The sequence below is a fragment of the Antechinus flavipes genome, chromosome 2, assembly GCF_016432865.1.
Source record: "Antechinus flavipes isolate AdamAnt ecotype Samford, QLD, Australia chromosome 2, AdamAnt_v2, whole genome shotgun sequence".
NCBI lineage: Eukaryota > Metazoa > Chordata > Mammalia > Dasyuromorphia > Dasyuridae > Antechinus > Antechinus flavipes.
Window position 1 is genome coordinate 262,943,283 of NC_067399.1, and position 25,978 is coordinate 262,969,260.

At 33.7% G+C, this 25,978-nt stretch overlaps 1 protein-coding gene across 3 annotated transcripts in view; it reads right to left on the minus strand.

Annotated features, from left to right (window-relative positions):
• LOC127549159 (olfactory receptor 4F4-like) overlaps positions 1 to 25,397 on the minus strand; it is a 45,785-nt gene extending 20,388 nt beyond the window's left edge. The window contains exons 1-3 of one of the 3 annotated variants that reach the window (XM_051976993.1): positions 25,207 to 25,397; positions 25,037 to 25,074; positions 11,746 to 13,356 (exon numbers count right to left, since the gene is read on the minus strand). In XM_051976993.1, the coding sequence (XP_051832953.1) occupies positions 12,403 to 13,341 (939 nt within the window). In that variant the 5' untranslated portion in view covers positions 13,342 to 13,356; positions 25,037 to 25,074; positions 25,207 to 25,397 and the 3' untranslated portion in view covers positions 11,746 to 12,402. Of the gene's footprint in view, positions 1 to 11,745; positions 13,357 to 25,036; positions 25,075 to 25,200 lie in introns of those variants that run through there. The other 2 variants (XM_051976992.1, XR_007950527.1) reach the window with 2 other exon arrangements.
• Positions 25,398 to 25,978: the final 581 nt, after the last annotated feature.

Sequence of the window (25,978 nt, forward strand, 5' to 3'; positions counted from 1 at the left end):
AAAGAGTGGAAATAAAAATTTAAAAAAAAAAAAATTCAAGGTATGGCATATTTGAAAAGAATAATTTAATCCACCTCATTTAATAGAGTAAATTGGACACCAAAAGTGAGACTTGAGTTATTTGAACAAAATCACAAAGCAAGCTAGTGACATAGTCAAATCAGAACCCAGCTCTCTTGATTCCTGTTCCATTTTTTCTGATTTATTATATGATATTACCACTCTATCAAAGTGCCAAATATCCAATTAAGTTATACTTTCACCCTGGGATTCTGGAGAAATTAGCTTTGGTAAGATTGGTATTACCAACATGTATCCCAGTGTCTATGATGGCAAATAGTATTTAGCAATATTAATGGTTCATATTAAAATAGCACTTTGCCATTCACAAAGCAAATCCCTCACAATCCATTAAGCTAGATAAAAGTATTATCACCATTTTACTGATATGAAAATTGAAGCCCCATTGGCAAATGGTCACCAAGCATGAACTACAGTAGGCTATCCCACAAGTTGAGAAAGATTCCAAATTGCTTATCCTCCTATAAGATTTTTGATTTTTCACGTGTTCTTTCATTCATGTTTGTTTTTGTTTTGGAGTTTTTTGGGGGTTTGGGGTTTGTTTTGTTTTGTTTTTTTCAAAGCACTTGGGGTTGTGTCTTGCCCAGAGTCACACAACTAGTAAGTGTTAATTGTTTGAGTCCACATTTAAACTCAAGTCCTCCTGATGCCAGGGCCTTTGCTCTAATCACTGCACCATCTAGCTGGCTCTCCTTTTGCTCATTCTTAACTTCCCTCCTCTTCCCTTTTCTCCCAAACGCTACTCAGAGATTTTTGTTTCACAATTGACAAGTATTCCTCTTTGACTACCTCATTATCATTGAAAGATAAAAAATCTTGATCACTCTCCTGTGGTTCTGAAAATACCCCATTATCCACACATTGACTTCTACCATCATAGAGAAGAACAATTTTCAAATTAAAAAAATAAAAAGTGATTGTTCCTTAGGTTTCTTTGAAGATTCTTTTTTGCTCTCATTTTACAAAAAAAAAAAAAGAAATCTGTTCTCATTTCATACTGTTTATAGTCTAAATTAAAATAGAAATGGTCAAGAGGCAGACTTTATGGCTTGACTTCTAGAAGAAAATTATATAAACAAATATATGAATATAGATATACATATACATATATGTGTGTATAAACATATATATATGTAAACACATATGTTTATGAGTATTTGATCTGTAAATTGTTTAAAGAAGACTGACTACCAATAAGGTCTGTTAACTATAGTCATATCACACATAAATATTTGTTTTTCAAAGCCATATTTTAGAAGGAATACTGAAAAGCCAAAACATCTCCAATAGAGAGAAGTCAGGGTAGTGAGATAATTAAAAAAATTTCTAACAAAGATGGGTTGGAGAAATTTTAGATATTTACTTTGGGAAGAAGGTATAACCATCATTAGTTATTTCAAGGGTTTCATATTTCAAGGGTTTTCTTGAAGAAGAGGGAGTAAGCTTGTTTCTACTTAAGTATAAAGGAAAATATTAGAATTAATGAATAGATGTTAGATAGAAAGCTTCCAGTTCAATATGAGAAACTGCCCCATAGCTCAACTACTTCTGGGGAGTGCAGGGGAGATGGTGACTTCCCCCCATCAAGAGGTCATTAATTTAAGACTGAATGACTATTTCTTGGTGATAATGCAGATAAGGGAAATAAAACATTGTTGAAATGGGAATGAAGGAAGTGGAGAAAGGGTATTAGCCCAATACAGAAATGTGAAATAGCTATGTGAAAGGGATATGAAAGAATTTAAATCTATTCTTACCTAGCAATTCTGTCATAGGACAGGAGAAAGCATCATTGGGGTTGAAAGAAGTTCAAGGATTTTAACTGACCCATCCTCCCCCCATAATTGTTCCTAAAGAAAAAATAATTTTATGTCTATTCTCTGCTAAAAATGAAAATACTTAGCTGATCCAAAAATCTAGTGACCTATCATTGATGGCAAAACTTCTAATACTCAACCCATAATTGTGTTCCCCTGGTAATTTTGTCTTAAAATCACACTGGTTTTCCCTATGGGAGAATCAACAGAAGGGTTGCTTGGCAATGAAACAGGAGAGAAGAAAGATTGTGCAGAAAAGTTATTCTTATGCATTAGGGAAAATAATGTTCTTGTTGATGTGAAATAATGACTTTCATGGAGGAGCTGTTTGGAGTTATTGAGATAAGGAAGGAAGAAGTTTTCTAGGATTGGCCTGATATTTACTACTTTGAAAGAAAATAAAAGATGAAAATAAAGTTATATCAGAATTATGGTATGACTTTAATTAAGGAGGCAAGACAGTTGATCTGTGAAAAGAATAAGCTAATAAAGGATTTAGCTTTCATAACACTAATCTTTTCTGAATTTTTTTGTAGCTTATAAAAACACGGAGTGCCAGAATCAGTAGACTAGAGTGATCCATTTGTACTATTGTTTCAGAATTATTTGTGAAAAAGAAAAATGAAGACTTAATTTGTCAAAGTTGTGTACATTCAGGGTTTTGTTTATATCTCAATAGGTTTGCCTGTTTATCTATCAGTTTCTCTATATTATGTGTGTGTTTCCAAAAAGTTATATGGATCAGGCTGTACAGGCGGTTGCACTGGATCTTTGACACAGAGCAAACCAAGACTGAGGAGTGACTTTTCTTTCACCAAATCAGAAATAAATGAATCTTTAGAATATGTAGTTGGTTAAAAATAATATAAGGCAGGCCTAACTCAGAACAAATGGTTAACAGTCATGGACCATCTAACAGTTAACAAAAACAAATTTACTTGGCCATAGCATGGAATGGATATTTAAAAAGGATACAGCATGAATTTTGTTGTATGCAAAGAGTAGGATTTGTTAAGAAAGGGGAGGGAGATACAGTGCACAGAGAGTTGAATAAATTGTTTTAAATATAGATTTTTCCTTCTTTAGAAATCAAAAGAAAGTAGACACATCTCATATGTTAGGTTGTTTATTTAGGAGTTTTGAGGAATCAGGGTTAAGTGACTTAGGTGGGAATACATAGTTAATAAATATCTTGGGGCAGATTTGAATGCAGATCCTCCTGACTTCATATCTGGTGTATTATGCACTGCTACATAACTGTCCTTTGTCTCATATATTTTAATAGGGATTTCTTTCAAATATATTTGGATTACAGGCACTGTATTCCTTTCAAACTCTTAAATTCTGTAAGGAGGAAAAAGAAGGATAGAACAGAAATTTCCATTCCAGGTTTACTTTGGTACCACTCAGTTTGCTAAGTCCCTTCTGTGCCCCTTCCCTCACTATTAAATAACAGCTATTGACTAAATGATAACATACAAGAACTATAATATTAAGAATATTTCCATTCAAGTTCTAGATCTGTCTATGATTTTTGCTATGAACATTTCTGTGGTAAGAGACTTGAGCTCAAATTTGATGTGTCTGTCCTAAGCAATAACTCTTTATTATTTAAGTTGTGAAGATTTGTAGTTGTCACAATCTTAATTATATATGTCTGACTTTTCTATGTGTATGATTATTGACTAAGTAAAAAGTATTATGGGCCAGAACTTGAAACAAGGTGCTAAGTCAGTGGAATTGATAGAGACAATGGTTATTTAGTATGGTGCTTAATAGCTCTCTAGTTTAGTACATGTACTTAGTACTTACTATAGTTGTACAAGATTCACACCTATGATAAGAGACCATATAAGCTAAGACAAACTCAGCCAGAAAGAGAACTAGGGAAGACAGAGGCCATGGTAGCAGTCCTCCTGCTTCCCCCATAGAAACCAAGACATATTCAGGAGGACATCAAGAAGCTGGCAGACACCCAAAGAAAGAACACTGGGAAACGAATGTGAACTATCTGCATTTTTGTTTTTTTTCCCGGGTTATTTATACCTTCTGAATCCAGTTCTCCCTATGCAACAAGAGAACTGTTCGGTTCTGCAAACATATATTGTATCTAGGATATATCTTCAGGTCAACAAAGGAGAAGATACACTTCTTTTGATCTGGAAAAAATTAAGGATTTGAAAAAGGGTTTCATTCTTTATGGGGCTATATCATCTTATATTAAGATGTTACTAGAGAGTTTGGCTTATGAAATTTTAACCCCCAGTGATTGGAAATATCCTAGATATACTGCAACATATCCAACATATAAAGGACTGCTTGCCATCTAGGGGAGGGGGTGGAGGGAGGGAGGGGAAAAAAAAATCGGAAAAGAAACGAGTGCAAGAGATAATGTTGTAAAAAAAAATTACCCTGGCATGGATTCTGTCAATATAAAATAATCATTAAATAAAAATTAAAAAAAAAAAAAAAGAAAGAAGAAGAAGCTGGCAGAAGCAGAGAAGACAAAGGACTGGCAGCAGGAGCTTAACCTCTTGGAACCAAGGGGAGAGATAGGCCTCTAAGAAAGCTAACCAGGCCCTAGGAAAGGAGACAAGACTTGGAAAGAGACAATAAAGGATTTGGACCTTAATCCCTGGCTACACTTGTGGTGATTACTGAACTGAAACAAAGACTGCCTCCAGAGACCCCAAGAAAACCTCAACAGAGAATATTACATTTTAGTGAGAATATTATATTTTGGCATCTGAATGTGGGACAGACACAATCCTGAGTTCATTGGAAAAGCTTCTGATCCTGATCCCAGTGAAAAAGTCTCCTTGACCCAGAAATTAGGGTGAGTACAAAAATAGACAAGGAAACTTTGTTAAAGGGCTAAAGTAATATTTCAGCTAAAATGGGACAAATGTTTAGAAAACAGCCTTCTTTTCCAATTCAAGGAAAATGTGTAGACTTATTGTCAGACTTATGAAAAGCCAAGGTTTGATTATAATTTGGGAGCAGATCACTGAACTTTTACAAACTATACAGTACACATCTCTTTAGTTCTCTAAGGGGAAAAAATGGATCTAGAGGAATGGAAATTAGTAGGAGAGCAACTATGTCAATTCTACAATGAAAATGGACCTGACTCAATTTCCAAAGAAACACTTTATACATATAATTTAATATAACTGGCTTTAGGAAATTATATGTTATAGAATAAGGAAAAATAAGAAAGAGAAGGAGGAGCAGGATCCAGATAAACTAGGTGAAAAGGATGAAGAATCAGATAAGAATGGAGTTAAGGACAATTTTGAGTGTATACTTCACAGCAAAAACCATTAGGGCATTCCCCATCCCCTGATCTACTTCCCTCAATTAACCCTTCATGGGTGGAGGGAGGAGGAGGGGGAGAGGCAGTAACACAATCAGCACTACCTATGAAGCAGCTTATGACAAGATTACAAAAAGCACTGATTAAGGCAAAAATTGAAGGACAGGATGTATCTGATTTAATAAATGCATACCCGGTGATTGAAGAGCTTGACTCTTCAGGTCAACAAAGGAGAAGATACACTTCTTTTGATCTGGAAAAAATTAAGGATTTGAAAAAGGGTTTCATTCTTTATAGGGCTATATCATCTTATATTAAGATGTTACTAGAGAGTTTGGCTTATGAAATTTTAACCCCCAGTGATTGGAAATCCATAGCAAGGACATGTTTAGAATCTGGACAAAACTTGTGCTGGCTTTTGAAGTATCATGAATTATGTAGGATTCAAGCCCAATGCCATAAGCAAACTGGAGTTAATATACAAATACCTTTGACCAATTAGCAGGTGAAGATCAGTATGCAAAGAATTCAGCACAGATTAATTACCCCATAGGAGTATATGAACAAATTGCTACTGCTGCTATAAAATCTTGGGGTACCCTCCAGGGAAAGATCGAGGGGAAGCCTTCACAAAAATAGAGCAAGGTCCCAATGAACCCTTTGTGGAAGTGATTATGAGAAGGAGGGAGAGTTATAGAAAACAGGGCAGAGGCATGGTCAGTAGCAAAACATTTTTGAGGAAAATTAAAGTGAGAGGAGATAATAGAATAAATGGAGGGGGGAATGCAATTAGCAATAGTAATTTGGAAAATAATTTTGAAGTAAATTTCTCTGAGGAAGACCTCATTTCTCAAATGTATAGGAAACTGAGTCAAAAAAATATAAAAGCCATTCCCCATTAATAAATGATCAAAAGAAATGAAATATACCCAAGGGACTATAAAATTTTGGATATCCTTTGACCCAATACTACTACTACCAGGCATGAATCTTAAAAGAGATTTTTATCAAAAAAAAAAAAAAAAAAAAAAAAAAAGGAAAAGAATATATATATTTATAGTGGCTCTCTTCCTAGCCAAAAAAAAAAAAAAAAATGGAAATTGAGGGGATGCCCATCAACTGGAGAATGGCAAAATAAATTGTGGAATGTGATTATGATGGAACATTATTGTTCTATAGAAAATGAGTGGGATGATCTCAGAAAAACCTGAAAAGTCCTCCATGACTTCAAGAAAAGTGAAATATACTGTATATAAAGTAATAGCAATGTTGTAGGATGATCAGCAAAGAATGACTTTGCTTTTATCAGCAAGACAACTGATCCTTGACTACTCTGAAGACTTGTAATGAAAAATACTATCCATACCCAAAGAAATAACTGATTGTGTCTGAATATAGGCTGAAACATACTCTTCTTGTTTTGTTTTGTTTATTTTTCTTGAGGGTTTTTTTTGTGAGGGAGGAGTGTGGAGATTATATTTTTCTTCACAGCATGACTTTTATAGAAATGTTTCATATAACTTCACAATTACCTTCTTAATGGGAGCAAGGTGGAAGATAGAGAATGTGGAACTTAAGTTTTAAAAACAAATGTTTAAAAATTGTTTTAAATATAACTAGTGTAAAATAAAAATAATAAATAAAATAAGAATTCTTCTACTCATAATAATTGTGTGACTAAAATGTTAAAACTAGAAGATATTCAGGTAAGATACAATCATTTCATAAAAGGGATTACAGGGATGTCTTATCCAAACAACGGATTTAGAAGATCAAAAAGATAAAATGGATTACTTCAATTCCATTACATTGAAAAGACTTTGAATGAACAGAAATTGAATTGTTAAGAGATCTATAGTTTTCAAAATTCTGAAAAGTAGGACATTTGTCCTTTTGAAAGTTCTTTCATGCTTCTCACATTTTCTATGATCTTTCAAACATCACTGACAATGACTTAGACATAATATTTCACTTTTTTAAAAATAAATTTTATTGACATTTAGATCTTTTCATTGCCTAACTTTCCTCCTGTATCCCTCTTCCCATTCTCCTTCCCCAGGAAACATCCAATGTAACAAAGAAACTTTTTAAGAAAAAATAAGGAAAATTCAGGGAAGATGGTGGCATAGGTTGATAAATTTTAAACTCTCTAGATTTTCCCCACCAACAGAACAAGTAGAGTTGAGTCAGAACTTGAGTCCTCCTGGCACAATCCAAAAAGATACAAAAAAAAGGAAAGACTTGAGGCCAGTGATTAGCCAGTGTAAATTGCAAACACCTCCAGGCTATCTCTCTAGAAACACCAAGTGGGGACTTTTGGGGCTAACTGGGTTTGGCTGAAACCTCCACAGAAACTTTCACTTCTCAGACAGTGTGAGGAGTCAAGGATCTGAGTCTGGAAGACTGAGGGTACCTTGTCTGATTAGGAACACAGGCCCAGATGTGCTGCAGCTATACAGTCCTGGATGAGAAAGAACCCACACACCCAAGAGCACAGAGGCAGTGAGGCACATGTTGCTGGCTATGACACTTTCAGGAGGGTAGAATTCTTGATTTGGGGTTCCATGTCAGAGAAAAGAACAGAAATGAAGCTAGAAGCACCATTCTCCCCCACCATAATTAGAGGCACTAACATTAATACATCTCATTATTTTTAAAAAATGAACTGGCAAAGAAGAAAGACCCCACCCATAGAAACTTACTAAATGAATGGAGAAGACCAGGATTCATCTTCAGAAGAGGACATTAAAGTAAAAAAAGCTTTTTCTATCCCAAAGAGTAATATAAAGTGTTTTGCTGCCCAGAAAGAATTTATAGAAGAACTCAAAAAAAAAAAAAAAAGAAGAAGAAGAAGAAGAAAAAAAAAAAGAAGAAGAAATTAAAAATCAAATGAAAGACACTGAATAAAAATTAAATAAATAAATGGGTAAAGTCAGCCAAGAAAAACAAGATTATGAAAAAAAAAATTAAGCAACTAGAAGATACAAAGTTTTAACAACAAAAATAACTCTTTGAAAAATGAATTTTGTCAAGGGAAGCCAGTGAAGCTATAGGAGACCAAGAAATAACAAAGCAGAATATAAAGAATGAAAAAAATAGCACAGAATATGTAATATCTTATTTAAAAAACAACAGATCTGAAGAACAGATCAAGAAGACAAAATATATGAATAATTGGACTGCCTAAAAGCTGTGACTAACAAAAGAACCTTGACACAATAATGCAAAGAAAATTGTCATGGCCTAATAGAACATCAGAGGAAAGTAGAAATGGGAAAAACCCAACAATCACCATTTTAGAGAGATCCTTTTTGGAAAATTCATAGGAATATTTGTAAAGGGCTGAAACTCTGAGCAGATGTATTTGGACAACCCAGTACTTAAGGCTAATTACCAATTGGACAATACTCTATTAACATATGATTGGAGAAAAAATGGCCCTGCCCACTACTCTGTGCTGGCTCCAATCTGTTGGTGTATAGAGATATTTGGAGAAGGGATTAGAGGGTGGAGTAAGACAAGCCAGGTGACTGCTGGCAGAGAGAGCAAGAAGAGAGGTGTGGAAATTCCTATGTCCATTCTTCTGACTTCGACAAAGAATAAAGACCAAGGGCTTTTGCTTATCCTGAGTCTGGCTGATTTTGAAGTATCCAGAGTGCTAACTTGGTCTTCACGATATTATTGTAGCTCTAGCATATTTGAATTTTTTCTCCCTTGTTTCTTGCAGAATTTTCTCTTTGATCTGGAGGTTTTGTACTTGGCAATAATATTGTATTTATTCGTCCTGTGCACTTCATTTGTATAACATAATTACTAACTTAATTATTAGCAGCCACAATAAAAAACTGCAGGTCATAGAATATTATATGCTAGCAATCAAAAGTAAGAGATCTGCAGCCAAAAGTATGTATCCAGCAAAATTATCTATAATATTGAATGACACTCAACAAACCTGCAGATTTTTAGAACTTTAAACCAAACCCAAACTGAATAGAAAATTTAACATATAAGAGTCAATATCAAAGACCAAATTCAAGGAACTTAAAATGGACAAATTGCTTATGTTTTTTGCATAGAAATATATACCATATATTTGAGATTGACATCAGTAATTAGATAGCTCAAAGGAAAGATTGGGACAGAGTTAGGTATGAGCTGACTTTAAAAAGCAAAACCAGATCTGATTATTTGTTGTTGTATATTTTGAATCATCCCTAATGTTCTGCTGGGCATATGACAATGTTCTCTCTTGTTTGGCTTTATTTTGTTTTGTATTCCTTTTCTGCTTTTCTTTTTTTTTTTTTTACTCTGTTTTTTTCAAATAAAATAAAATTTTTAAAAAAGCAAAAACATCTAGGAAAAGGTAAAATTAGTAAGCATGTTATACAAATGAGGTGCACAGGAAGAATAAATACACAGGCATTAAAGGAGAGAGGAGGACTTGTAGGTCTGAAAACCTACTCACATTGGAAATGAGTTAAATAGGCAACATTACATAAATATCATGAAGGATATAGTACCCTCCAAAACCAAGAAAGAAATAAAGGGGAAGGGATGAACAGAGGGGGAAGCAAAGGAGAAAGAAAAAAAGTGAGGGTCCATGGGTGGATCTTTGGCTTGCCAGGACCATTTCAGGGATGGTCATCCACCTTTAGTATTTACCTCATACTTGTGGCTGCAAGAAGCTGTAGCATGCACAGTAACCACAAATGACCAAATTGGCAAAGGGATTACACTAGGTTAAGCATAACTGACAGGCCTCATGGGTTGAAGTAAGTGCAATCTAACTCCTAGATGAGTTAAAGTGGAGTCTACCCAAAGCATATGAAGATTTCATCTAGGGAAATGGGCAGATGAGAATAATCTATTTGGCCATGAAGGTAACTGAAGTAAGTGCTGTGGAGTGCTTACAGCTTGATGGAACAAAGGCATCTACTGCATCCCAGGCCATTACCAGTCATCTAGACTTGTCTTGCCACTAGACCTTGATGACTCTGGAAGAGAGAATGAAGCTGACAACTTGGAGCTATTCTGTCTCACTCAAATACAATTCAAGTCAACACATTGCCCATGATGTCACTAGTCATCTTTGAAAATGAAGGACAAACAATAATCTTTTCTCTAAACTCCTAGAAATCTACTTTCCCATTATCTAGGGTTTGTGTAAAACATTGCCTATTTTTTTGTATCACAAATATTATGAGAGAATGGTGATTTGCTTTGAAGAGTACCAACATTTTCACTCCAACAATGAAATCTTCAATGAAAGGGATAATCAGATATATTATGGAATTCCCCTTTGTTGTTTCTTCTATCTTTTGATAAAAGAAACTATAAAAAATTCAAGTCAAGAAGATATTTTACCTACATAGTTTCTAGAGAAAAATAGAGAGACAGTAAACAGAGTGGCAGAAAGAAACCCGGAGAAAGACAGAGAAGGATACAGAGTGAAAGAGAAAACTGTAAACCAAAGCACACACAGAGAGAAACAGACAGAGATTCAAAAACAAAGAGAGAGAGACAGAAAAGAGAAAGAGAGAGAGAGAGAGAGAGAGAGAGAGAGAAAGAGAGAGAGAGAGAGAGAGAGAGAGAGAGAGAGAGAGAGAGAGAGAGAGAGAACACTGTACAGTTTTTTAGGCAATTAAAGTAATTATCTTCTGTGCCATATTTATATGTTTCCAAAAATTCTCATCAATTTTCTCTTTCCTTCTAGGTAGAATATACTTCAATGACAAAATCACTTCTATTTCCTCACTTACTAATCATCACTGAAATGCTCTTCACCATGCTTCTCCCTCTACCTCACCTACTCCTGAATTTCCTCACTTAAATGTACATTCTTTAAAATATTCCCATTTATCTATTCTGACTTTTTCAATAAGTATAGTTTAATATTTCAAAGCTATATCACATTAATGGGCATCATCCTACCATGATTGAGTAATAGCTATAGAATCCGTTTTGTCTTCTTGCACGACAACCTGTGCCATTTATGGATACTTCCTGCTTACCTGCTCACACAAGATTTATTGTTTCTACCATGTGGGATGACTTATGTTAGAAATGAAGGATATCCTTTGACCCAGCAGTGCCATTACTGAGTCTGTATTCCAAGGAAATCATAGAAAGAAAAGGACCCACATGTACAAAAAGGTTTGTAGCAGCTCTTTTGTGGTAGCAAAAAACTGGAAAAGGAGAGGACACCCATCAATTGAAGAACAGCTGATTAAGTTGTGATACATGAAGGCAATGGAATATTGTTGGTCTATAAAAAATGATGAATAAACTGATTGTAGAAAGGCCTGGAAAGATTTACATGAACTGATCCTGAGCAAAACAAGCAGAACCAGGAATACATAGTACATAATAACAAGAATGTGCGATGATTAGCTATGAAAGTCTTGGTTCTTCTCAACAGTTCAGTGATTGAAAGCAAACCCAATAGGTTTTGGACAAAATTTTGCCATCTGCATTTAGAAAAAGATCTACGGAGCCTGAATGTAAATCAACAAAGGCTATGTTCACTTTTTTTTGCTTTTTTTTCTCTCTCCCATGGTTTTTTTTTTTTCCCTTTTGCTCTGATTTTTTTCTCCCAACATGATTCATAAAGTAATATGTATTAAAAATAAACTTACTACAACTAAAAAATAAATGAAGGATAATTGAAAAGATTATGAAACATGATCTTTGTATTCTAGAATCTTTCAAACTGTTGTAACTAAAGATTGTTTTTTTCTTTCACTCTTCTATCCATTTGTTCGCCCTATTCAGAAAACTTTTAGTTTCTCATAAAAGACCACTTATTTCATATTCATTAATATGTGTTCCTCAAATATGATATCTTGCATATGGCCACTTTAAGTAAGCATGGAATTTCCATGAAAAATATTTCTTAAAATATTTATTACCAAGTTCAGTGTTGTCCAAATAGAATCATATTCAAATAGTCAATCTATGAAAACTTAAAAAAATGATTTCACAGATCAGGGTTACAATTATTATCTCTGCAGAATCAAGGAATAGGTAGAGTTGAAGATATAACTCAACAGTCATCCATAAATAGTATCTACAAATCTATTATAAATGAATTTATAATTAAATTTCTGGTGATCTAGCATATCATTCAATGCTTTAAGGGCTACTCAAGAAGATCCTAAACGATCTTTTGATCTTGATCAACAAAATCTTTCATGAATACTCCTGAAAACCAACAATATTCTTGATTAATCTTTTTACTGCCATCTTCATATCCTTATTCCTAAATGTATATATAATAGGATTCAAGAGTGGAGTTATAAGAAAGATAAAAATGAGCAAAAATTTATCCAAAGATAATGTGGGAACTTGCCATACATAGACAAAGAAACAAGGAGCAAAAAACAAAAATACCACAGAGAGGTGAGCTGAGAGGGTGGAAAAAGCTTTGGACAAACCAGCTGAAGAGTGATGTCTGACAGTGACCAGAATTATAATGTAGGAGATTATTAGAAGGAAGAAAGTTCCCATAGTGACAATCCCACTATTTATAGTAACTCCATACACCACCTTGGAAGTATCTCTGCAGGCAAGTTGTGCAACCTGAGGGAAATCACAATAAAAACTTTCAAGCTTGTTAGGACCACAGAAAGGTAAATCTATAACAAACACAAACTGAGATACAGAATGGAGCATCCCTATCCCCCAGGCAATAGCTGCAAAACGAATGCATGCTTTGCGGTTCATAATAATCAGGTAATGGAGAGGTTTACAGATGGCTGCATATCTGTCATAAGCCATGGCTATCAACAAGACTAGTTCAGTTCCTCCTATGAAATGGATAAAAAACATCTGAATCATGCACCCTGGGAAGGAAATGACCTTATGTTCACTGAAAATGTCAAGGATCATTCGTGGGATTGTTGTAGAAGACAGACCAAAATCAGTGAGAGAAAGGTTGGCCAGCAAGAAGTACATAGGGGAGTGAAGGTGAGAGTCAAAAATCACAGTGAACACAATGAAGAGGTTTCCCAGCACAATTCCCACATAGAATGAAAAGAAAAACAAGAAGAGGAAAATCTTCATCTTCCAAGATGTTGCCAGCTCCAGCATCACAAATTCAGTTACCACAGAGTTGTTTATACCATCCATTGACACTAAGATGACCTGTGGGTAGGAAAAAAGTAAGAAATTAGATGTGTAAGGAATTAAATTGGTTAACCTATTTCTTCCACCAATGATTTTGGAAGGCCTACAACATTAGAGCTACAACAAATTTGAAAGGTCATATAATAAAAAAGAAAAAGTTGAGGAAATAGAATAAATTAAGTACTCAGAAGCAATAAAGAGTTGAAAGGTAGAAGAGGCAAAAAAACTATTGAAAAATATCAAAGGAATGCAAACAAGATTAGAAGGGAAGCAACAAACTGGGAAAACATCTTCACAGTTAAAGGTTCTGATAAAGGCCTCATTTCCAAAATATATAGAGAATTGACTCAAATTTATAAGAAATCAAGCTATTCTCCAATTGATAAATGGTCAAAGGATATGAACAGACAATTTTCAGAGGATGAAATTGAAACTATTACCACTCATATGAAAGAGTGTTCTAAATCATTATTGATCAGAGAAATGCAAATTAAGACAACTCTGAGATACCACTACACACCTGTCAGAGGATGTGGGAAAACTGGGACACTACTGCATTGTTGGTGGAGTTGTGACGAATCCAACCATTCTGGAGAGCAATCTGGAATTATGTCCAAAAAATTATCAAATTGTGCATACCCTTTGATCCAGCAGTGTTTCTATTGGGCTTATATCCCAAAGAAATACTAAAGAAGGGAAAGGGACCTGTATGTGCCAAAATGTTTGTAGCAGCCCTATTTGTAGTGGCTAGAAACTGGAAAATGAATGGATGCCCATCAATTGGAGAATGGCTGGGTAAATTGTGGTATATGAATGTTATGGAATATTATTGTTCTGTAAGCAATGACCAGCAGGATGAATACAGAGAGGACTGGCGAGACTTACATGAACTGATGTTAAGTGAAATGAGCAGAACCAGGAGATCATTATACACTTCGACAATGATATTGTATGAGGACATATTTTGATGGAAGTGGATTTCTTTGACAAAGAGACCTAACCTAGTTTCAATTGATAAATGAAGGACAAAAGCAGCTACACCCAAAGAAGGAACACTGGGAAACGAATGTGAACTATCTGCATTTTTGTTTTTCTTCCTGGGTTATTCATACCTTCTGAATCCAATTCTCCTTATGCAACAAGAGAACTGTTCGGTTCTGCAAACATATATTGTATCTAGGATATACTGCAACATATCCAACATATAAAGGACTGCTTGCTATCTAGGAGAGGGGGTGGAGGGAGGGAGGGGAAAAACATTGGAACAGAAACGAGTGCAAAGAATAATGTTGTAAAAAAAAAAAATTACCCTGGCATGGATTCTGTCAATATAAAGTAATTATTAAATAAAAATTAAAAAAAAAAAAGAAAAATATCAAAGGGAATGCAGTTGATTATGCAGACATAAATAGAAAAGAAATATAAAGCATTTCATAACACAACAACATTCCATCAAATCATATGCCACAACTTGTTTAGATATTCCCCAGTTGATGGCAATCCCCTCAATTTCCAATCTTTTTCACCACAAAAAGAGCTGCTATAAATGTTTTTGTAAATAATAGGTCCTTTCCCAATTTTTATTTCTTTGGAATATAAACTCAATAGTGGTATTGCTGGGTCAAATGGTATGTACAATTTGGTAGCCCTTTGGATATAGTTCCAAATTATTCTCCAAAATTGTTGGAAAATTCCATCAAAGGTACACTTATATCTTTCCACATGCATTCCAGTATTTTTCATTTTCCTATCATATTAGTTAATTACATAAACATGAGAAGGTGCCTTAGAACTATTTTCATTTGCATTTCTCTAATCAATAGATATTTAGAATATTTCTGATGTGACTACAGATTGATAGCTTTTATTTCTTCTGAAAACTGAACAGGCAATTTTCAAAAGGAAAAATAAAAGCTATCAATATAGATTTATATTACATATTATATATATACTACAGATAGACTATAATTAGAAAAAGGCAATGTAAGGTAATTCTAAAGTTTCACTTCATAACCATCACACTGGCAAAGTTGACCTCCAAAAATGGAAAATGAAAAATGTTGGAAGAGAATTACTATGCCTTTGGTAAAGCTGACTTAGTATAGCCATTCTGGAAAGCAATTTAATATTATAACCAGAAAGTTACTAAGTTGTCATATGCCAATCTTTTGATCCACAAGCGTCTCCTTTGTGCCAGGCAGTGTTAATTAAAAAATTAAGGAATGACTGAATAAAATATGGTATGTAATATTATTGTGCTATAAGATAGAATAAAAAATGATAGCTTAGAAAAATCTGGGAAGATTTGCGTGACCTAAGAGTAAAATTAAAATATCATCATACAACATCTTAAAAATAAATTTATTTGAATAAATCAAGAACTCTGATCAATGCAATGACCATTATTCCAATGGATTGATAATTAAGTATATTAAATACTTCTTAATGGTGAAGTGAAGAATTCAATGTGCAAAAAGAAAAATATTTAGCAGAGCCAAGATGGAAAAAAAGAAGCCAAGAAGTTGCCTATCTCTCCCCAGTTAATTTCAGAAACTATCAATCAAATTGCTAAATGGATCCTGGCACAATAAAACCTTAAAAAGAACTTAGAAAAGGAAACCATTTTCCAGCTTGAGATTGCTTAGAAGGATTTCAGGAAAGGTCTGAGTCACTTGGATACAAGGGGAACATAAATGGTGACTAGGCAAGCCTTTGTTAGCCACTGGACAAGTCAACAATCAAAGCCCTTCATTCCTGACTCAGCAAATTAGTAGCAATGCAGGCCAATGTGAGACATCCAGATCCACTATAAAAAGCAAATTGCCAGCCCCAGAGCCCTGGTACAAAGGCATGACTAAGCTGGGCCACTCCAGCACAGTGGGCAAGCAACCAGCACCGTAAGCCTCAGAGTGGAAAGACAGTGACCAGGCCGCCACCTCCCAGCACAAGAAGCTTGGGACAGTGTCCTTTATGCCCCTAGAAGCAGACCTCAACTTTTTAAAATAAACGGAAAAAAAGCCAAAGCTATACAGCAACAGAGAAGATGAAAACATAAAGTCAGAAGAAAACAACAGTGTCAAGTGACAATACCAGTACTATGTCTAAACCAAAAAAAAAAAAAATTTTTTTTAAAGGAAAAGGACCTATATAAAAAATATTTCTAGCAGTTCTTTTCTGGAGACAAAGAATTAGAAATTGAAAGAGGTCCATCAATTGGAAAATGGCTGGATCATGGTATGTAACTGTGATGGAATACTATTGTGCTATAAGAAATGATGAGAGGATGCTCTCAGGAAAAAAGGAAAAGACTTTTATAAGCTGATGCAAAGTGAAATGTACTGTGTACAAAGTACCAATAATAATGTAAGATGATCTGCAGTGAAGGACATAACTATTCACAGCAATACAATGATCTAAGAAAACCCTGAAGGATTTAAATGAAAAATACTATCCAGATCTAGAGAAAGAACTGGTGGTGTCTAAAACAGAATAAACACACTTTTTTTTTACTTTTGTCGCTTTTCTTGAAGGTTAATTTTTGGTTTGGATTATTTGCATTTTTTTCATGACATGACTATCATGGAAATGTTTTCTATGACTGCATATGTATAACCTATATCAAATTGCTTGCATTCTCAATGGGGGAGGAAGCACATAGAAGGAGGAAAAGAGAATCTGGAACTCAAAAGTTTTTAAAAACAAATGTTTAAAATTGTTTTTACATATAACTGGGAGGGGAACAAAATACTAAAATTTTAAAATATATATTTTTTAAATATCACAATTTAAGTTTCAGACAAGTGGCTCAGTGGATAGAATAACCCTGGAGCCAGAAGGACCTGAGTTCAAATCCATCCTAAGATTATTACTATTTGACCCTAGGCAAGTCACTAAACCCTAATTAAAAAAAAAAAAAAAAAAGGAATTAACTTAAAAGAAATGATGAGGTGAAAGCCAAGCAAGAAAAACTGGAAAAATTTGGAAAACCATCAATCCTAATTTAGAGTAATTTTGAGAGCAAAGATATAATCCCAATATCATCTATGGAGATAAAGGTTCAACATTAACAAGAGTCAGGAATCACAGAGAAAAATAGAAACAGAAACAAAAACCAAAAACTATATGGAGAAAGGGACTAGTCTTTTCTTACTCAGTCAACTCTAGTTCCTTAGAAAGGATAGAAAAATTATGGCAAAAGTTCAAGCACCATACCAATCCACATCTATATATGTTAACATTTCACCAAAATTAGTCAGTTTGAATGTTCCTGAGGACTCTCTCTCCTCTTAGCAGACCAGAAAATACTACACACATACTAAACTGCAGGTTAAGAATTCACATATGCTGTGCAAGCAAAGCCTTGGCACTGGCCCCAGACCTAACCCAGCCCCAGCTCCAGCCCAACCGGAGCATCAGTGAAGTGGGACCTCTGAATCAGCAGCACTGCTGGAAGCTTCAGGACCTCTCAGGCCAGCAACACTAGGAAGTATTTGGAGGGTCAACTGAGAGGATCTGTGGCAATGGGGTGGGAGTCTGGTGTGCAGTCCCCAGGCAAGCTGCACCAGCATAACCTAGGCCCCAGCTTCAACAAAACAGGACTCAAGTTTTAGCACACTAGATCTTACAACTTTAGTGAAGTGGGGATCTTCCTAACAGTTCCAGGGCAGAAGAGTGCTTGTGGTCAGGTCCCTAGAAGGATTTCTGAAAACAGCAGCACAAGACCCCTGTAACTTGGGACAATGCACCCTCCACCCTGGAAACAGAGCCCTATTTTTAACAAATAGTTAAAAGCCAAGTAATAAGCTAGGAAAATGAGCAGAAAACAAAATAAGTTTCTGACTATTGAAAGTTATTATGGTGACAAGGCAGATCAAAACATACATTCAGAAATGGGAACAAAGCCAAAGTTCCTACATCCAAAGACTCCAATGAAAGGTTAGGTTCGGGGTTTGCAAGAGCTCAAAGGGAAATTTGAGAATCAGATAAGAGAGATAGAGGAAAAAATTGAGGAAAAAATTTAGAGTGATAAAAATAAATACAAAAAGCTAAAGAGAAGAAAAATGCCTTAAAAAGTAAAATTAGCCAATTGGGAAAAAAGATACAAAATCTTACTGAGGGAAATGATTCCTTAAAAATTAGAACTGAGCAAATGGAAGCTAATGACTTTATGAGAAACAATAAATGCAATAAATCCGAGATCAAATAAAGCAAAATCAATAAAACAAATTTAAAAAGAAAGCAAAGCAAAATAAAAAATATAAATGTGTAATATCTCATTGGAAAAACAACTGGCCTGAAAAACAGATCCAGGAGAGATAATTTTTAAATTATTGATGTACCTGAAAGCCATGATCACAAAAAGAACATAAACATAAACTTTCAAGAATATCAAAGAAAACTTTCTTGATATTCTAGAATCAGAGGGTAAAATAGAAATTGAAAGAATCCACCATTCACCTTTTGAAAAGAGATCCCAAAATGAAAATTCCCAGGAATATAATAGCCAAATTCCAAAACTCCCAGGTCAAAGAGAAAATATTGCAAGCATACAGAAAGAATTAATTCAAATACAGTGGTACCACAGTCAAGATAACACAAGATTTAGCAACTTCTACATTAAAGGACCAGAGGGTTTGAAATGATATTCTGGAGGGCAATGAAGCTAGGATTATAACCAAGAATCACCTACCCAGAAAAACTGAGTATAATTCTTCATAAGGAAAGGTGGTCATTCAGTGAAATAAAAGATTTTCAAGCATTCATGATAAAAACACTAGAACTGAATGAAAAATTTGATTTTCAATTAGAGGACTCTGGAGAAATATAAGGAAATAATCAAGAAAGCGGCATCGTAAGGGACTTAATAAGGCTTATCTTTTTTTGCATTCCTACATGGGGAGATGATGCTTGTAACTCATTAGAAGTTTCTCATTATTATGGTAGTTAGAAGGAGTATATATAAGACAGAGGGTACAGGCCTGAGTTGAATATGAAGGGATAATAGCTCTTTTAAAATGATGAAATTGAGAGGTAAGAGAGTAATGTACTGGAAGAAAGGGAAAGGGAAAAGTGGAATGGTGCAAATTAACTGCCATAAAAAAAGAGGCAAGAAAAAGATTTACAATGGAGGGAAGAGGGGGAGTGAGTGAATACTTTTAACATTTGGCAATATTCCTGAGATAGACCTGAGGGTTTCACTTTTATTAAAACTTAAGATTTACCAAGGCTAAAAATGTCAAAACTATAGAAACATAATGGTCCCATTAATAAATATGTGAAAGAATACAAATTGAGCTAAAATTCCACCTTCAACACAGACTGGCAGTGCAACCATATTTGGAATACTTAGCCTCTCTCTGTGCTATTGAACTTAAATGCACACATACACACATACACACACATATACATATATATATATATATGCCTGCTAAACTGTATATTGACTTAGGAAAACACAAATTAGCATTGTATATGTTTTATTGTTTTGAACATTTTCCCAGTTACATATTAATCTGTTTCCTTATTGGGAGCATTTTGTTGGCTACAAAATTAGAGTAAATTTCCTCATAAAGGTCTTCTTATACGAATGAAATCACAGGTATAATTCCTATCATTTAAATTTGTACATTACTTAAACAAATATATTATCTATTTTTTGTTACTAAATTTTAGCAAAATATTTATAGAATTTTTATTTTAAAAATCTTATGAGGAGCCCTCAATACAGTACATTAGTAGAAGTAAGGTTGTTTAATAGAAGATATCCAGGCATAATCAATTATAGAATTTCTCACTGAACAAAATGTTAATGTTTCTCTAGTCTAACCCCCTCAGTTTGAAATGAGGAAACTGAGGTCAGAGAAGTTAAGCATAAAACAATTACATAGAAAAGTACAAAAACATGTATTTACATAAAATATGCATGAGATAACATTCTATAATTATCCACATGTTAATTGCCATTAAGAGATTACTTCAAAATAAGACTTTTTTTATTTTATTCTGAACATAAGAAATAAAACAAGTATTTTCATAATAATCAAATATCAAAAACAAAAAAGATGACTGTACATGAAACTGCAAATCCATTATGTACAACTTATTATTCCTTTTAAATATATAATAATTAAATTCTAACATAACTTTTTTTCTTCTCTCCCACCTCACCTTAGAAATGTTTACCATTAGACACAAATATATATGTTCATGTATATACATATGTGTATGTGTAAAAATAATTCTATACATACTTGTAATTATCAATTCTTTCTTTGGATGTAGAAAGAGCCTTCCTTCATAAGTCTTTTGTTATTAATTTGGGTATTTAAAATGGTCAAAATGACTTAATTGCTCAAAATTGTTCTAAAAATAATGTTCTAAAAACAATATTGTTGTTACTATATACAATGTTCTTTTGATTCTGCTAATTTCATTCTCCATTATTTTATCCAAGTCTATCCAATGTATCTAAAATTATCAAATTCATCATTTCTCCTAACACTATAGCATTACATCATAATAATATACTATAACTTGTTATAAAATTTCAATTACATATATTGTTATTTCATATAAAGGAGAGACAGCATCACTAAATTCATAATTAGAGCATAAAAAGATATAGCTGTGGAAAAATTTTCCTAATCATTGGAAGGTGATAAAATGTCAACCTTGTTGACTTGACTTGAACATGGAATCTACATATGAACCTAAGTTGTGTCACCTGTAAAATGATGATAATAATACTTGAACTACATGTTTCACAAGACTATTGTGAGTAATGTGCTCTCTAAACCTTGAAGCATAATATAAATATGAGTTATCTTATGTCCCTTTGAGAGGGCTTAACTTTAAAGTCCAAGTTTTTGCATATTGTAGATAGTCTTCAGTATGTACCTTAAAGAAGGAAACTTCTGCCCAACAAATGATAAATAAGACTTAATCTCATTTTAAATAATTTCACTTTATCAACAAAATGCCCTCCTAATGCAAATGAAGTAATCTCTAATGGCAATTAAAATGTGGATGATTACAATATTCAATTAATAATTGAATTAAATGAATACTGGAACTGTGTTTTACTAGTGAGCAGAATCTAAGTCAAAGTCTTTAGGGACAAAACTTTTTTACAGTGACTGCTTCTGAATTTAAATTCCTGCTTATTTCGATATTTGTTGAACTTTGGGGTGATGTATCTTTCACTAATTCTCAATTCAGCATTAAGCAGTGAATTTAAAAAATCAAATTAAATAACATATTGTGGACACATAATTAGCAAATTATCTCCTTAAGAGTTTAAACAAAGGGACAAAGACAGCAGATATCTGAATTATCCCTTCATGTGGGTCTTCATATTTGTCTGGAATTCACTCAGCAGTGTCTGTCATCTCAAGATATTATCACACGTAGGCCAAAAATTAACATTGTGAAGAGCTAGTCAGTAAATCAAATGATCATCCCTATTTAAAAAAAATTCCTTTTAGGATTCCATATAAACACATAGGAATATTCCATTCTATACTTCAATTTAATAAAGTTTTCTCTATCTCATGCAACTGTCAAGACAAAAATAAGCATTTAAGAGATTCCCTACCACTAACCCAGTAAAAAAAGTATGTAAATAACTTCAATAATTATATCCATAAAACTTTTTCATGCACAGAAATATTCTTGACATAATTCTTAGGACTTCCCTTTCTTTATGACACAAATTTTGCCAAAGTCAAAAAGGCCAAAATTACAGGTAACATTAATGTTCCATTAGTAAGTAAATGACTAACAATTTAGAAAACCTTAAAACAAATATTCAGAAGTAGGGAGGAGAGAAAGACTAACTTAGATTCTCAACAGTTAAAATATAAAGAAGTCCAAAGTGGAGATTGAAAAGCAGAAAGATAGCTCCATGCACAAATTCTTAGTATACAGTCTCAAGGATATGAGACATGTTTTCTTCCCTTCATCCCTGAAAAATCCAAACAAGCATGCATATAATGGGAGGACAGGAGAAGGCATCCATCTCTCATACTAGAGGGCGACAGCTAACTTTGGAATATGAATCCTTGCAAATGTTGCTTTAAAAATGAAATCAAATATACATAAATATATGTACAGTATCTCTTTACTAACCATACTTCAAAGGTTGAAGAGACATTGTCCTACTAACCTTGAATTCTTCTGCTTTCAGAGAGCAATTTGCCCATTTGTGAGGCCTGCAAATGAGGGCTGTATTGGTATAAATAGAGGTGTTTTCCCCAAATCTGGTTTACATAAAATTCAAATACTGTCAGCAATTTGCTGTGATTTTTTTTCCTAATTAACCAATGCATTTATTTTCCCAAAAATAATTTTTGGTGAGCAGAGAACTATGCTTAAGCGCATGATACCTGGAATGTCTGATATATTTTCAGCAGTTTAGCAATTTAGCAATTCAGCTGTGTAGTTCTGAGTTTGTAACATACGAACGTGGATCTGAATCATTCTACTGTTACAGATTATAATAAAACACCTTTTAGAAAGCTATATTAAAACACACACACCTGTTGTGATCTTGGACAAATCTCTCAGGTTTTCTGAGCCATGATTTCCTTGTAAAATGAAGGTATTGTCTCTACTCTTGCATCCATTGAACCTAGATGATTTTTAATTCTATGATTTTACTGAGCCAATTTCCTCCTTTAGAGGATGGGTGCATCAGAAAAAGTAAGCATAAATTACTTGTCACTCTTAGAATATATCCTAGCATAATCAATATATGTCATCTCTCTCATGATCTAAATAAACTTTTTTGCTTATTTCCATGAGTCCCAATGGACACAGTTTAAACAACTCTAGCAGTCCTTCTGGATATTTTTTCTTAGCTCTCAGTAGAACACTAAACTGTAGCAAGGAGTTTTTATATAAAGTATCTGAACTTATATGTTTATTAAAATAATAATAACTATGACAACTGATCTTCATGGCATACCAACAGCAGAAATGTACTTTTACCAATGGAATGAATTTGACATCCTTCTCTCTGCCTCCTCCACAATTATCCACAACAAGGCAAACAATTATAGTATTGTACATCTTAAATTGGAAAAGATTTTAGAGGCTACTGAATCCTTCCTTCCTTCACCATTATTATCAAGTTTGCAAAAGAAGAAGACTCGGGCAAAAATAATTCAAATGACTTACCTGTTGTCATGCACCTAGAAAATAAGTATCTGATCATTATATACTTCAACAACAATACTATATGATGATCAATTCTGATGGACCTGGCCATCTTCAGCAATGAGATGAACCAAATTAGTTCTAATGGAGCAGTAATGAACTGATCAGCTACACCCAGCGAAAGAACTCTGGGAGATGTCTATGAACCATTACATTGAATTCCCAATCCCTATAATTTTGCCCACCTGCATTTTTTGATTTCCTTCACAGGCTAATTGTACAATATTTCAGAGTCCAATTCTTTTTGTAATATAAAATAACAGTTTGGACATGTATACTTATTTTATATTTAATTTATACTTTAATATATTTAACATGTATTGGTCATCCTGCCATCTAGAGAAGGGTGTGGGGGGAAGAAGGGGAAAAATTGGAACAAAAGGTTGGCAATTGTCAATGCTGTAAAATTACCCATGCATATAACTTGTAAATAAAAAGCTATTAAAAATTTTTTTAAAAAAGAAAATAAGTAACTAAGATAGGATTTAGACTTACATTGCCCTAACTCTGATCATATTACCTCTTACCATTCTTCTGGAAATATTTTGCAATTTAGAGTAAACTGAGCAATGATTGGGAAAGAATCTGATAAAATATCAAAAACCTTCATAAAGCATTAACTGTTAGTCACTTAGCAAGAATATCTACCTTCTAATTAGCTGTGTTTCTTAGAGATAATCCTCTTAGATAAGACTTCATGGTGCTTCATATCATTCAATGTTTAGATTGAACCTTCATTCAGTCAATGTTTGTTGAATGAATGAATGATCTTATAGCAGCCCTGGGTAATCAGATGATAACTCCTTTAGGTAAATAATTTACATAAAACATGTTTCATGACCTCTCACAATTCTCTTTTTAATTGAATTGAATTAATTCACAAAGTATTCAAACTAAAAGAGATAATAGATATCATCTAATCCAGTCCATTCATTTCATATATCACAAAAGTGAGAATCAGAAATGCTATGATTTACTTGAGGTCATTCAGTTACTTTGTTAGTAGCAGAAACAAGGTTAGAACTCATCTCCAGAACTTCAGCCCTCTTTCCAGTACACCACACTTTTGGTTTGATGTGGTATAACTTACTCAAGGATCAAATCTTGATCTGGAAGTTAACCTAGATCTCTTTGTGCCCTGACATGTTCCAGCTTCCCCTTCTCTACTAAGAGCTTTTTCTATTTATCCCCAACTGGTGCTGGGAAACTTAAAACTCTATAACAAACATTTATCAAATTCTATGACTGTAAGTAAAATAGCACATGTCAACTATTTTGAGATGATGGAAAAAAGAATTTTTCTCTAAGAATGGTTGTCATGGGAGTTGTAGTTATAGAAAAAGGGATATTTTTAAAAGGTTGAAGTCTAGTTTTTTGTATAAGTGTGCATGTACTTCAAATAAGGGACTAAATATTCCCTTTATTTGGAAGAAACAAGGATAAGAAGTTGTTTTTTCAAAGTCTATTCACATGAGAGACTTACTTTGGTTGCTTCCTCTAGTGTATCCCAACAAGCAATATCTGTAAGAGAGAAGAGTTTTTGAATCTTTAGGATATGAAGCCTTCTTGAGGTGAAATAGATAAGTGCATAACTATTAACATTAAATAATGATATAATCATGTCAATGTGACAATATTCTCCCTTACCCTTGCCTCATTTGTAACCATGGCTCTCCCTGGCACAAAGAATAGGAAATGGGAGTCTTAGAATTAATAAGTGTAGCTATATCTGTCTGAGCTAAGAGCAGGGAATTCTTTGAGAAACCCAAATTGTTACTTTTCCCATTAGGGAAACATTTCTAAGAGGCAGGAATACATATCCTTTGATGTGGAAGAGATGTTGATGTGCCCTCAGGGATCTGAAAGTTTATCAGCTCTCAGATTGGATGGAAACTGGAACTGATTGTTAGGTCATAGACCAGAACAGTTGCAAACCTGTGTAAATTCCACTGGACAATTCTTGTAAGTTCAATTATTGCCCAAATAGTAACAAGTAAGTATGATCCATGGCATGTAATCAACTATAAAATGGTTTATTGGCCATGAGCACTTCTTTTTTCTGTATTGTATAGATGGGCACCAAAAAATATTTCTGGCCAAAATGTTTTCATTTAATAATTCTGTGCAGATGCAATGATAATGTTTTTAATCAGTTATTAATATTTTTATTTAAAGTTTGGAGTTCTAAGTTCTATCCTTCAATCCCTTTTTCTTCTCTCTCTCCCCGAGATGTTAAGTAATCAAATAAAGATTTCACATGTGTAGTTATGCAAAACATTTCCATATTAGTTACTAATACATATTAGACAAATAAAAGAAAAAATAAGAGAAAAAAGTAAAAAAACAAAAAAACAAACAAAAAAAAAAAAAAAAATCATGCTTTATTCTACATTCAACCACTATCATCAGTTCTTTCTCAAAATGC